The sequence below is a fragment of the Ahaetulla prasina genome, chromosome 13, assembly GCF_028640845.1.
Source record: "Ahaetulla prasina isolate Xishuangbanna chromosome 13, ASM2864084v1, whole genome shotgun sequence".
Classification (NCBI taxonomy): domain Eukaryota; kingdom Metazoa; phylum Chordata; class Lepidosauria; order Squamata; family Colubridae; genus Ahaetulla; species Ahaetulla prasina.
In genome coordinates this window covers 17,001,451-17,014,479 of record NC_080551.1, presented here as the reverse complement: position 1 = coordinate 17,014,479, position 13,029 = coordinate 17,001,451, and the positions used below count along the sequence as shown (strand labels likewise).

Here is a 13,029-nt window from a genome sequence, read left to right as displayed (position 1 = left end):
TGTCCCTGTTGAGTTTACTTGTCAGGAGGTTACAAAAGGCCATCCCATGACTCCGGGACATTGCAACCGTCATAAATGGGAGTCAGTTGCTAAGGGTCTGAATTTTTAATCATGCGACCACGGGGATGCTGCCACTGTCGTAAGTGTGAAAAACAGTCACAAGTCGCTTTTTTCAGTGCTGTTATTACTTGAAATGGTCACTAAACCAACTGTTATAAGTTGAGGACTCTGCAATATTGGTCCACAAGGAAATTGGTGTTTAGCAAGTCTCCAGGATGAGCAAGTGTCCTGACAATGAGGCAGCAGTCTCTACAAGTGGTTTACCGTACTTTTCAGAGTATAAGACACACTTTTTTCCCCCCTAAAAGAGGGTGGAACTGTTGGTGTGACTTATATACCGTATGTTATACATTTTTGGCCTCCCAAAACCCCATCCCACGCGTCCTGTGTTTCGCCAATAATGGGCCCGTTTTTTGCAAAAATGGGATGTGCAATGAGTTTGGGAGGCCTGCAGAGTGGTCATGGGGGCTGGGAAGGGCAAAAATGTGACGCGTGGGGGGTTTGGGAGGCTAAAAACAGGACGCGCAGAGGGTTTGGAAGGTCTGTAGAGTGCTCCTGGGGGCCAGGGAGGGCAAAAACTTATTTTTTTCCTTGTTTTACCTCTTTGAAATCTTGGTGTGTCTTATACTCTGAAAAATACGGTATATTCCCTATTTTGCACCTGAGAATCCATGTACGGTTCTTATAAGACAGCTTCAGATACTTTCATAAACCCTGAATTCTTTAGAATGAGCAAGTGTTTTGACATAGATAAGCAGTTGCTCTTGTTTGGCTTCTGGTGGCATTACTGATTAAACAAGCTAGGAAGCGATTGTTCCAAGTTAGATTCCTGACTGGTTTCTCTTCTACTAATTCTGCATTGCAAAAGCTTGTACATTTTTTTTTTACAGTTGATAATACAGATAGTCTTCAACTTACAATCACAGTTGAGCCCAAAATTTCTGTGATTAAGTGAGACATTGGTTAAGTGAGGTTTGCCCCATTTTAAGACCTTTCCCACCCCGCCCCCACAGTTGTTAAGTGAATCAGTGTAGTTGATAAGTTAGTAACCAGTTTGTTAAGTGAATCTGGCTTCCTTATGGACTTGGCACGTCGGAAGGTCGCAAAAGGGGATCACATGGCCTTAGAACAGAGCAGCCGTCATAAATATGAACCAGTTGCCAAGTGTCTGAATTTTGATCACAAGACCAGGGTGATGCTGCAAAGTTCATAACTGTGAAAAACGTTCATAAGTCGGCATTTTTCAGCACTGTTGTAACTTTGAATGGTCACTAAACTAAGTTGAGGGCTACCTGTAGAGCAGGGGTAGTCAACCTTTTTATATTTATACCTACCGCCCACTTTTGTATCTCTGTTAGTAGTAAAATTTTCTAACCACCCACCGGTTCCACAGTAATGCACCGTGTATTGTCATCTGCGCATGCCTCTCGCGCATCGTGGATTGGGTTCGGGTGGGCACCGGCTACCAGCTCTGCTTGTCTGTTACCGCTGGGTGGTGTGGGGGGAGATGCGCGAGCTATTCTGGGATGAGGATCTTTTGTTTGCAGTCACACTATAGCGCCATTTAGTTCACTTATGTAACGTGAACTAAATTTATGCGCGGGCGATACAAATAGTATATTTTCAGAAATTTAAATTGTTATGGGGAATTTTATGAAAACCTAATGGAAATGTTTTTAAATAATGCTATGAATTTTTTTTAAAAGTCAATTAAATTAAAAAAAAAGGAAAGTGCTTCAGTATCGGACAAAACCCCTACTGCCCACCATGAAAGCTGGAACGCCCATTAGTGGGTGGTAGGGACCAGGTTGACTACCACTGCTGTAGAGGAATAAACCAAAAATCCTAACTTGGATATAATGCTAAAAAATTGGATGAAAGTTCCTAAATTATTTGATTACTCTTACCTCCAAAACAAGCCAGATTAGAGCAGTTGCTTCAGGTTATGTTTGATATAAACTCATTTTTATTTCCTAACTTCTGTCTTCTTTAGATTTCATAACTAATAAGAATTTTTACTAAGAGCCGTGGTGGCGCTATGGTTAGAATGCAGTACTGCAAGCTACTTCTCTTGACTGCCAGCAGTTCGATCCTGACTGGCTCAAGTTTAACTCAGCCTTCCATCCTTCCGAGGTCAGTAAAATGAGGACCCAGATTGTTGGTGGCAATAGGCTGACTCTGTAAACCTCTTAGAGGGGAATATAAAGCACTGTGAAGCGGTATATAAGTCTAAGTGCTAGTGCTAGTGCTTCTCTTGAAATCGTGCATCCGACAGTGCAAATCATATTTTAGTAACTTCTTGGATCTTGCTGTTTAGAAGATAGCTTTAAATATAGCTTGGTACAGGAGCTAGCTAGCTGGTACTTCTTTGTCCTGCTTAAGACTTAGTAATTATAGGAATAGGTAACCTTACATTTGCAATGACAGCACGGGAGTGAGGCGTCTGTTGGGGTTTGTTGGAGCCTAAATGTTTAAACAACAGTAGGAAATACATAACTTGATGTTTATCCTTTTGCTATTTTCTGTGGTCCCAAACAAAAGAAAATTGTTTTTAAAATACAACCGATTGGGAATCTGTATTTTTTTAAAAAAAAATTTGAGGTGTTAGGTTATTTAAAAAAATAAAATCAGGCTTTCTTAGTAGATTATTTCTAAATACACAAGCATCTGAGGCTAGCTTTTACATGCAGTGTTCCTTGCGGTAGCACCTTACAAGGGTTTTCCTAATTAAAAGGAATCTCAGAAAAGTAAGATTCTGCATCACAAAATAATCAAACTTCTCTTTTCATTTGAACCATTGGATGCTAAATTCTTACCACAAAACCGCTAATTGCAAAAGGCCATTAAATTTTATCACTCAGGCATTCTAATATCACAATAAACAATTTAATAATAATTTAATTAATATCTTTAGTTTTGATAAATGGAAAGTAGAAGTGTACTAAATCATTTGATGTCCAGATGTCCTATTCTAGAATGGGAAGGGCTGTTCCAGCCTCCTGAGAAATCTTCCTACCTTACCAAAATGGATCTGATCTGGAAATGGACCAGTTCTGATTTCCATTGTGCAATTAGCAGGGTCTGTTTCTACACCAGATGGCTTCTGACATTGCTGTTCCAACATGTGAGCATTCTGATAAGATTGGAACAAGATGTTTTGAGGTCAGGACATTTCAGCCTTGAAACCTTTTCTAAAGCACTTTGACGGGATGAAGGATAATATCTGACTTTGGGTAACTTCCTTCTCTTCCTGCATATTTCCTTGCAGCAAAAAAAAAAAAAAGCTCTACGCTATTCGGGATGACTCTACAAAAACCTTTATATCATTTAGGATAAGGTGTGTTACAAAGTTAGTTGGTTCTGTTCGGTATATTAATATTCATACTTTAAGCCAGTGAGATATGGTTAGTTTAGCATAACACACACAAAAAGAATAAAGATGACAGATGTCTATGGAGATTCTCAGTCATCGAGGTCATGGTTGTCCCAAAAGTGCTTTTTCAAGAGGCAGCTGGACTTTCTAGTTCCAGAAACTTCAGTTGCCTCTTGAAAAAGCACCTTTGGGACAATAAAGATGACAACAACTTTTCAACTAAATGCCATTGCTAGGGGAGGTTACAATGGGTATTACAGACTACCATGCTTGATAGCTAACACATTGCAAAAGGCTACACTTCCATGAGTATTTAGAGTTTTCACAAACTAAATTAAGCTACTGTTGATTGTATGTGTGTAAAGCCGGGATGAGACTACTTGAAGGATAAAAATATGGAAAATTTTGCATTGCTAATGTATAGCGTTTGAGTATTCCTGAGAAAGGGTCTTTTTGAAATAAGAGTGATTTATTGCAAGGAAAATTTCTTTTATTAAGACAATGCATAATATGGTCTGGGACATTTCTGGCTAAAATATAACTCCCTGGATATGACACAGGTATCCTTGGGAAGAAATTCCTTGCAAAATACCAAATGTACATTCTTTTAAAACGGTGTGTAATCTCTGCTAAATTGTTCTGTTTGGACTATTGAGCAAGGAAGAAATGCTGCTAACCAGCCACTTTATATGTGTGAACTCATTGTGTTCAGCAAGGTCCAGGTGCTCAGTATGCAAATGAGATTCAGGACGATGGGAAAACTGAAGTCTGGAATGTTTGCCTTGCAGCTATTGCTCTAGAAGCCTCTTGTAAAATGAGGTGTTACAATCAACTAGCTATGGGTCACAGCTCTGTCCCATGATTGCCATGTGTTTGGTTAATCAAGTATTTCTGTTCAGTTGGGCCTTTTGCAAATTGGGGGAAATTCATGGTTTCGTAAATGTGTCCTTGTTTGCCATCTGAGTTGGGGCGAACTTCTTTCAAGGTAACTTCTGCATTGTGCTTTTACATAAAACCATTGCAACAAAATGCACTGTTTGTTGTATATGTTTTCTTAACTGAAAAATTAATGTCAGGTTGTCTCACTTACATTGAATAATTTTGCAATTAAAAGGTATGCTTCCCCCCCCCCTCTAAAGTTTGAGCAAAAGTAGTTTTGTCCAAAACAATTTGTGTGGATATCATAGGTGTTTAACAAGTTTTTAACAGATTGGGAATGTATATTGAAAAATATTTATTTATTTACAGTATTTGAAGACTCTCCCAGTCATATAACTCTGGTGTACAACAAAAAGGGAAAAAATTATTGAAACAAGCAGTACTAAGCAATATTTGTTTATTTATTAACATTATTAATATTCATATCAATGTCAATTACATCAAAAAACTCCATAGAATGGAACGACTTTGTAAATTGTAAAAGTATTACACATTTTTCCAAGGGAAGTTTTCACATATAAGGGGTTTCCTCCTTCGAATTGAGACAGAAAAATATTGTATGTGTGATTGTAAGGGTTCTTGAATCTTAATTGTGTTTGAGGAGTTTGTGGTACAGAGTAGAAGTCTACACTTATATCTATGCAATGTCTTGCATAGTGAATTCGCTCTTTTTCTTCGGAAAAGAAAACCAGGCTATGTAGAATGTGGGAATACGGTTTTGGCAGAGACCTGTGAAGTTAGAAAGTAGCATCTCAATTGTCCCAGCTTTACTTCAGTAGTGAGAAAGGGATTTTAGATCACAATGTGATTTATTTGTTATCTGTGATTTTTTTCTGTCTGAAATGCACCAGGTCCATTAATAAGTTAGAGACACAAACATCCCCGCTTGGTTTGTAAGTTCCTGTTGACAGTGCAATTTCATGCAGGCTTTTTTGAGGATAAGCTCTAAGAAACTCTTGTCATTTCTGAGTAAACATGTCTACAGCTCCATTTAATTCAGACAGAGGGAATATTTTATCCAGTGTTGCCTTTTTTGCTTTTTCTCCTGATTCGAACATTGCCTCTTTGTTTTAGTTCGTTTCTGTTACTGATCTAACCTCTGCTTTTCTGGATAGATAAAGTTATCCGGTGGAGGCAGCTTGTCATAAATATCTTGTAGTGCTTGTAATAGTGTTTGCTATTACATACTCCATTACCCTTAATGTAGGTTTGAATAACTGCCTAATACAAGAAAACAATCTGTTTACTTATTCATAAAGCAATTTACATAGCGTCAAATGCTGCAGTAATTAATATAACTGAACAAATTGCCATGTGAAGGATTTGCCTTTTGAATAGGCTCAGTCCTGATTGATCGATCGATCGATCAATAGATGATAGAATAGCAATGCATGTCTGGTTTTACTGAGAACCATAAGTCTAACTTTTTCCAATGTTCATTTATTTTCTCCTGCTGTTCATTGTGGCTGATCTTCGGACAATTCCATTTATGACTTGCTTCTTGTATCATATGAACTAGGAACTTATACTTAGGTCTAATACCGTTTCTGAATCTTGTGAACAATGCACAACCATCTTCCTAAACGAATAAATGGGAATTTCTGCTTTCTGTTCCATATAAATAGAACTCATTGTTACAGAACATAGTTGGATTATAAACATGTACTATAGTCTAATCTCAGAACTCTGGATCAAACATCTGTTATATTTCAGAGTTTATTCCTTGGTGCCTTACAGTATGGGTGGGCTCAAATAGATTTGTTGACTTTTTTTTTTTTAGTTTTAGTTCTTGGAAGCCAACTAGTGCTCAGTTATATCAATTAACCAAAGATTAAATATCAGTGAATTTTAAAATGTTTTTGTATAACAAAACTTAAAGGATTAGTCACCAAAACACAATTTTAATGTAGTATGGCAGAACATTCGTGTTAATTTTGACGTTTTCTGACCAATCCATCCTCTTACGCCACAGACTTTAAATTCTGGAGTTAGAGTTAAATAATAGAGTACTTATTCAAGAGAAAACCCCTCAAAATATTCGCTCCATTTAGAATGGTCCCTATAATGTAATGTTAAATTATTTTAAGGTCTGATCTCATCCTGCATTTTAGCCAGCGGTGTGTTGTTATAACCTGTCATCTCTAAAACCTTAAATTAGAGTAAACTTTCGTGGTATAAGATTGATCCTCAAAGGGGGTAGTTGCTTGCTAGTAGTTGTTGACTATGGATTTCTGCAAAGAAAAAATAAGGTGGACCTTGTATCTTGATCAGGTATTTCTTTAAAAAATACTTTTGCTAGCTTTATGATTTAACCTGTCTTAATATTATACAGATACCTAAGATACCTAGAATAATAATTATATTAACAGAGTTTTATAGGGTCTTAAACATTCTTCTTATATTTAGAGATGAGAGGTTTTAACAGCATGCTGATGAACGTTGGTGCAGACTGATTTGCCTATCACCAACTTTTGTGCCCTCCCCCCCAGGGAAATATATTAGCTAAGTAAATGTAAACTTGTTGGTATGTTTTCACTTGAATGCTTGGAGTAAAACATTTAATTTTTAGTTAATCAATTTCTAGGGAGTCGGGCCAGCAATTGGTTTCTTGCTTGCAATCCTGCCTTAAACATCCTATTTTTGTTTGATTTAATGGGTTGTTTGTGAGATTTTAGCCCATTTCAGCCTTTTTTCAACAAAAGAGCTGTTGATAAGAGGTAGTTAAATGCCTTACAGAGATAAAGAGATAATTTAACAGGCATTTTGAACGCCATTTGAAAGCAGAGCAATTTTTCTTCTCTGTTCAATATAACTGTTAATAGCAATGTTTACGCTAAATTGTGAGCCGTTTACCAAATAAATGTCTTGTGTTTCTCTTGGCCTAATAAGCATACTGTGAAAGGTTTAATTTGAAAAGTCGGATGGAATTCAGATGGAATGATCTCAAAGACGTTTAGAAAGTACATTTATTGGAAAACTACAGTTGTGTTTTCCACAATACCCGGGGTGGGGAGGATTTTGAATTCATCTCGAATAAGAATTAAATATCCTTGTTAAACGAAATCTCAAAACATCTGTTGCAAATTTAACATTATAAAAGAACAACACATGAAAACCTCCTTAAACTTGATTTTTAAAAACTTCAATTTGTGTTGCTTCGTAACAAATAATCAGTTAATCAATACTTAATTTTTACTTTAAGTATCAGATACTTTGCACAATAACCGATTTGGCAAGATTAATCTATTTCAAGTTAAGAAGGCATAAACGGTAGATCTGTCTTAATGGCCTGAATTATACCTGCTTGAACACTGACGGGAGAGAGACATAGATATTACGTTACTCAGAAATATGGGCGATTGATCCCATGAGCTGAATCCCGTTTCGCCGTGAGCTGAAAACGTATTTGTTTATTCAAGCGGGACTAGCTTAAATTTTTAATTCTAAACAATTTTAATCGGGGTTATTATTTATAAATTTTAAGAGTTTTAAATTTGATTGTTTTAATTCTGGCCATTTATGAATTATGCTTGTTTTAAGTTTTTGTTTTAATTGTATATTGTGCTGTTTTTTATGACTTGGCTGTGCACCGCCCTGAGTCCTTCGGGAAAAGGGCGGTATAAAAATTTAAATAAATAAATAAATAAATTTAAATAAATAAATGAAAAACAACCCTCTGAAAAATCCACTATTGCCTTGGTATGATTTTTAAAATACTTTTTTTTTTTACAGTCCCAGAAATCTTGGATAGAAAATACTTTCACCAAACGGGAATGTGTCTACATAATACCAAGTTCAAAGGATCCTCACAGGTAAATGAAAATTTGAAGGGGAAATTCTGTGATATGAAATGGGAGTGCTTTAAGACTTGGAAGTGAACAGGAATGTAAGAAGAGGGTTTTTTTCCTTGGGTTTGGGATCTAAGTGAGAAGAAGGATTTACGATTTCCCCCTTAATTTGTGCTGTATTGGTTATATCCCATACCTGGAAACGATAACGGTTTTTGTTTTGCTTATATCATCTTTGCTGTGTTACTTTCTTTCCTCTTGTCCTGTAGTGAACCTGTGCACAAAAAAATAAGGGTTTTTTAAAAAGAAAAGTCATATAATATTTTTGTTTTATTAATGTAATTTTTTTTTTGAAACTGTGACCGTTTTTAGACTATCTTTTTAAATTTTTAATCTTAGATGCCTTCCAGGATGTCAGATTTGTCAGCAACTTGTCAGGTAAGCAGTTTTGCATGAAATAAAATATTTTTAAAAACTAGGTTAAACAATACAGGTAAGTTATCTGTGAGCGCTATAATCCGTTTCAAAAGTCTCTGGAAACAGAAATAAGCCAAAATGCAGAGAAGGTGAAGAGCATAGGGAATATAAGCCTGTATTAAAGTGAGCAGCAAACATAATTATCCCTGCTATCATGGCATTCAAGCCCTTAGATATTATCTGTCTTCCTAATATCATTATGGATCTTTATTATGCTGCAGTTTGATTTCTTTGATGTGACCTTTGAAATGGGAGCTTCTTTATGAAAAGCATGGGATTGTAGCAGTGGTGAAATCCAAATTTTTTTACTGCCAGTTCTGTGGGCATGGCTTGGTGGGCAGGGCTTGGTGGGCGTGGCAGGGGAAGGATACTGCAAAATCTCCATTCCCACCCCACTCTGGGGCCAGCCAGAGGTGGTATTTGCCGGTTCTCTGAGCTACTCAAAATTTCCGCTACCAGTTCTCCAGAACCTGTCAGCACCTGCTGGATTTCACCCCTGGATTGTAGTTTTTCAGAGACAATGTCTGGTTTAAATTTGGTGGAAGTTAACAGGTAGAGACTGTGAAATGCACTGAACATACTACAGCTTGTAATGTTATTATAATGCACCTGTCCAATTTCCTGAAGTGAGGATTTTGTCCTTAGGTGCTGCTGCGGTCGCTTGGTACGGCAACATGCCTGCTTCACCGCAAGCCTTGCCATGAAATACTCCGATGTGAAGCTAGGTGAAAATTTTAACCAGGAACTTGAGGAATGGTCTGTAGAAAAACATACAGAGCAGAGTTCAACGGATGCTTACGGTGTCATTAATTTTCAAGGAGGCTCTCATTCCTACCGAGCGAAGGTTTGTACCCACAGTTCTATTTGGCTTCTAATGGTGGAGTTGTTGAGTGCTTCTGGAATCATCTTCAAATACAATAGCTGAAGCGAAGACTAAAATAGCTGCATTGGTCTTCAAACACAGACGTGGTTGGGTGGAAATAGATGGGAGTTGAGTCAAGTTCTCATGCGACTGAATTGCCCTTCAGTTTATAATATAATGGAGTTTATTATCGAAACTCTTTTTGTGATAAGCTTCCATGAAGGGTGCTAACTATTATTTGTATTTTCCTTTTTGAAGTGGATTTTATATCCAAATCAATGGCTGTGAATTTATCCATTAATATGGATGTTAAATTTATTCACTTATTTTAATTCAGCCTTTTAGATTTTCTTTGCCCTTTTCCTGATTCTGATAATGCAGTGAAATGGAGGCATAGTTAAAGCACTTCACAATTCCATTTGTTTATTCTTCGAACTCCTACTAGGAAGTACATGTACCTATATACCCCCACACACATTTGAATTAGTCATCGGGTTGTGGACATTTATTTCTTAGTCACTGTGTTGAACGTCTTGAACTTTAAACATATTTAAAACAATTAATGCAGAAACAATCCCACGCTAAGCTTGTTTTGCAAATTTTTTTTATTATTTTATGATAAAAGAAAACTTCTCTGTTAGTCTAAGTGTCTATAAACTGAAGTTTTCAATAACAGTGTGTCACCCCCAAGAAAACACTTCCTCCTTCCTCTGTTTTGGCACCTACAACATAAAGATAGTGGTGCTTCCTCAAGATACAAGAATTCCAGCTGTTGAGAAGTCATCGTGTATACCTTGAATCCACACCAAATATATTGTGGAAACCAGAGCAGTCCTGTTAAAATTGGTATTCTTAAAATGATATTTTGAAGAGCAATTTGAGTTATACTTCTACTTTACATTTTAAAGACATTTGTGTCTTGTGCTGAGCTATATTTTATTTTAACCATGGTTTGTTAACTAAACCTTGATGGCTAGATTTGCATTTTTATATTATGATCCAAGCGGTAGGAATTAGAACGGCTGTATTTGTAGAACACTGCTAAACCAAAATCGAACAAATCATTTTATGAATCCAAATAGGTTTAATCTCTTAAAACATTCATTAGGAATTTTGAATAAGCCTTTCAGTTGTAATATTTGTCAGTCACTGCACGAATGATTTTATATTTTGCTTGTTTTGTGGTTAAAGGTTATTAACATTTTCCTTCTTTTGATAGTATGTGCGATTGTCATATGACACCAGACCTGAAGCCATCCTACAACTTATGCTTAAAGAATGGCAGCTGGAACTGCCAAAACTTGTTGTTTCTGTACACGGAGGGATGCAAAAATTTGAGCTTCACCCACGGATCAAACAGTTGCTTGGTAAAGGCCTCATTAAAGCTGCAGTAACAACAGGAGCCTGGATTATAACTGGAGGGGTGAACACAGGTGATGCCTTGACTTGAAACGTACTTCTGATGTGTAAGACAATTGGTCCTGAGTTGTGTTACTGTTTTGATGTCATAATGCCGTGATGGCGAACCTATCATACGTGTGCCCTAAGTGGAATGTGGAGCCATGTTGCTTGGCACACGCAGCGTCATCCATTCCTCTTCTGGGTTTCTGTCACGCATGCGTGTGTGATGATCAGCTGGCATTTTTGCGTGTGGCAATGCCGGAAACTGGAAGAGCTGATCTTCTGTTTTCCTTCGTGAGCATGTGTGCCAGCCAGCTGATCGTCGCACGGGCATGTGGGCCAGAAACCCGGAAGAGTAGCTGGCTGAAACCGGAAGTTCGGTAGCTGAAACCGGAAGTTCATTCTCAGGCATGCGCATGTGCCCTGGGCGGCTCCTCTTCCGTTGCCAAAAAGGTTTGCCGTCACAGTCATAATACATCAGAACTTGTTTTAAAGGTCCATGAAGGTAGCATATTGGGAATCCTGGGATGACACCAAGCTTGATAGATAACATAGGTAGCTCTTGACTTATGACCACAAACGTTTATGTTGCTAAACGAGACAGTTGTTAAGTGAGTTTGGCCCCATTTCACAACCTTTCTTGCCACAGTTGTTAGCTGAATCGCTGCAGTTGTTAAATGAGTAACACGGTTGTAAGTCAATCTGGCTTCCCCAGCGACTTGGCGTGTCAGAAAGTCGCAAAAGAGAATCACATGACCCCGGGACACTGCAACCGTCATAAATACGAGTCCGTTGCCAAGCGTCTGAATTTTGATCACCTGGCCGTGGAAGTACTGCAATGATCGTAAGTGTGAAAAACAGTCTTAAGTCACTTTGTCGGTGTCATTGTAAGCTTGGTCACTAAAACGAAAGTTTCCAAAGCGAGGACGATCTATATAGTATACATTCTCATGAATAGAAGATGGTGAAACCAATGAATTAGAGCATGGGAGAGGGTGAAAGGGACTAATAATAGGACGACTGTGAAATGCTTCCAGCGGTGGCAATTCCAGCGGTGGCAATTTTTTAATTTTGGGCTATTTTAAATAAGTTTTTTAAAGGTTATTTTAACTTGTATATTTGTATTGTTGGTTTTTATCTTGCCTGTACACCGCCCTGAGTCCTTCGGGAGAAGGGCGGTATAAAAATTAAATTAAATAAATAAAAATAAATAAATAAACCTCTTGTTTTTTTTAATTGACAAGCATCAATTGGTTGTGATGTATGAATCAACCTACTGAGTTTTGTGGAGATTTATTATCAACACACCTATACTTTTGTCCTTGCGTAGGAGTTGCAAAGCACGTTGGCGATGCCCTGAAGGAGCATGCCTCCCGATCATCTCGAAAGATTTGCACTATTGGAATAGCTCCTTGGGGAGTGATTGAAAACAGGAACGATCTCGTTGGGAAAGATGTAAGTTCATAAAGCTATTGAATGTGCTGTTAGCTGGGTGGTGACGGTGGGGAATGAAAATTATTTGTTTATTCGTTCATTCATTCAATTTATATAGCTGACATTTTCAAACAAGCGATTCTGGGTCATAAAACATAAAATCAATTAAAACCAATGAAAAACGCAAGGCAAAAAAAGTAAACACGGCTGAAAAATGTTATAATCTAAAGATGCTAACATAAGCAGGAAACAAGATCCTTAACAAACTTGGGACCCCAAGGCCCAGCACATTACCGGGCCATTTTTCTGTTCAGGTTTTGATCTGAATTCTTAAGATCATAAAATATCATTGTAAAATGAATGGGGTTGAAAGGTGGAGAGAGTTTACACTTTGCTGTTCTGACCCAGCCTTAAGAAGCAAGAAACAGGCTCCTTGCCACGAAAAACCCTTCTTTATTTACCTCTTGTGAATTAATGGCATTCACCCACCAAAAAGTCCAGACAAGAGTCCTTCAAGGAGTTAACTGCAGTAACAGACCTTATCAGTTCCTTGCGATAATTGCAAGGCCGTGAGCGCAAATTAAGTTCTGGCAAGCAATCTTTGTGGCACCAAATACAATGAGCAAAATCTTCAGAAATACGAACGGTTGTCTCCTACGACAACCACTCCCCTTTCCTTCTATTATTCCCCAGGC

General features: G+C 37.6%; 1 protein-coding gene across 4 annotated transcripts in view; it reads left to right on the top strand.

Moving 5' to 3' along the window:
• TRPM7 (transient receptor potential cation channel subfamily M member 7) overlaps nucleotides 1-13,029 on the top strand; it is a 69,033-nt gene that overhangs the window by 15,994 nt on the left and 40,010 nt on the right. For all 4 annotated transcript variants that reach the window (XR_009152032.1, XM_058156510.1, XM_058156509.1 and 1 more), the window contains exons 2-6: nucleotides 8,105-8,184; nucleotides 8,560-8,598; nucleotides 9,283-9,481; nucleotides 10,719-10,932; nucleotides 12,231-12,355. Coding sequence is in view for 3 of the 4 variants with exons in the window: in XM_058156510.1 (XP_058012493.1) it covers nucleotides 8,105-8,184; nucleotides 8,560-8,598; nucleotides 9,283-9,481; nucleotides 10,719-10,932; nucleotides 12,231-12,355 (657 nt within the window). In the remaining variant the exon portion in view is untranslated. The remainder of the gene's footprint in view (nucleotides 1-8,104; nucleotides 8,185-8,559; nucleotides 8,599-9,282; nucleotides 9,482-10,718; nucleotides 10,933-12,230; nucleotides 12,356-13,029) is intronic.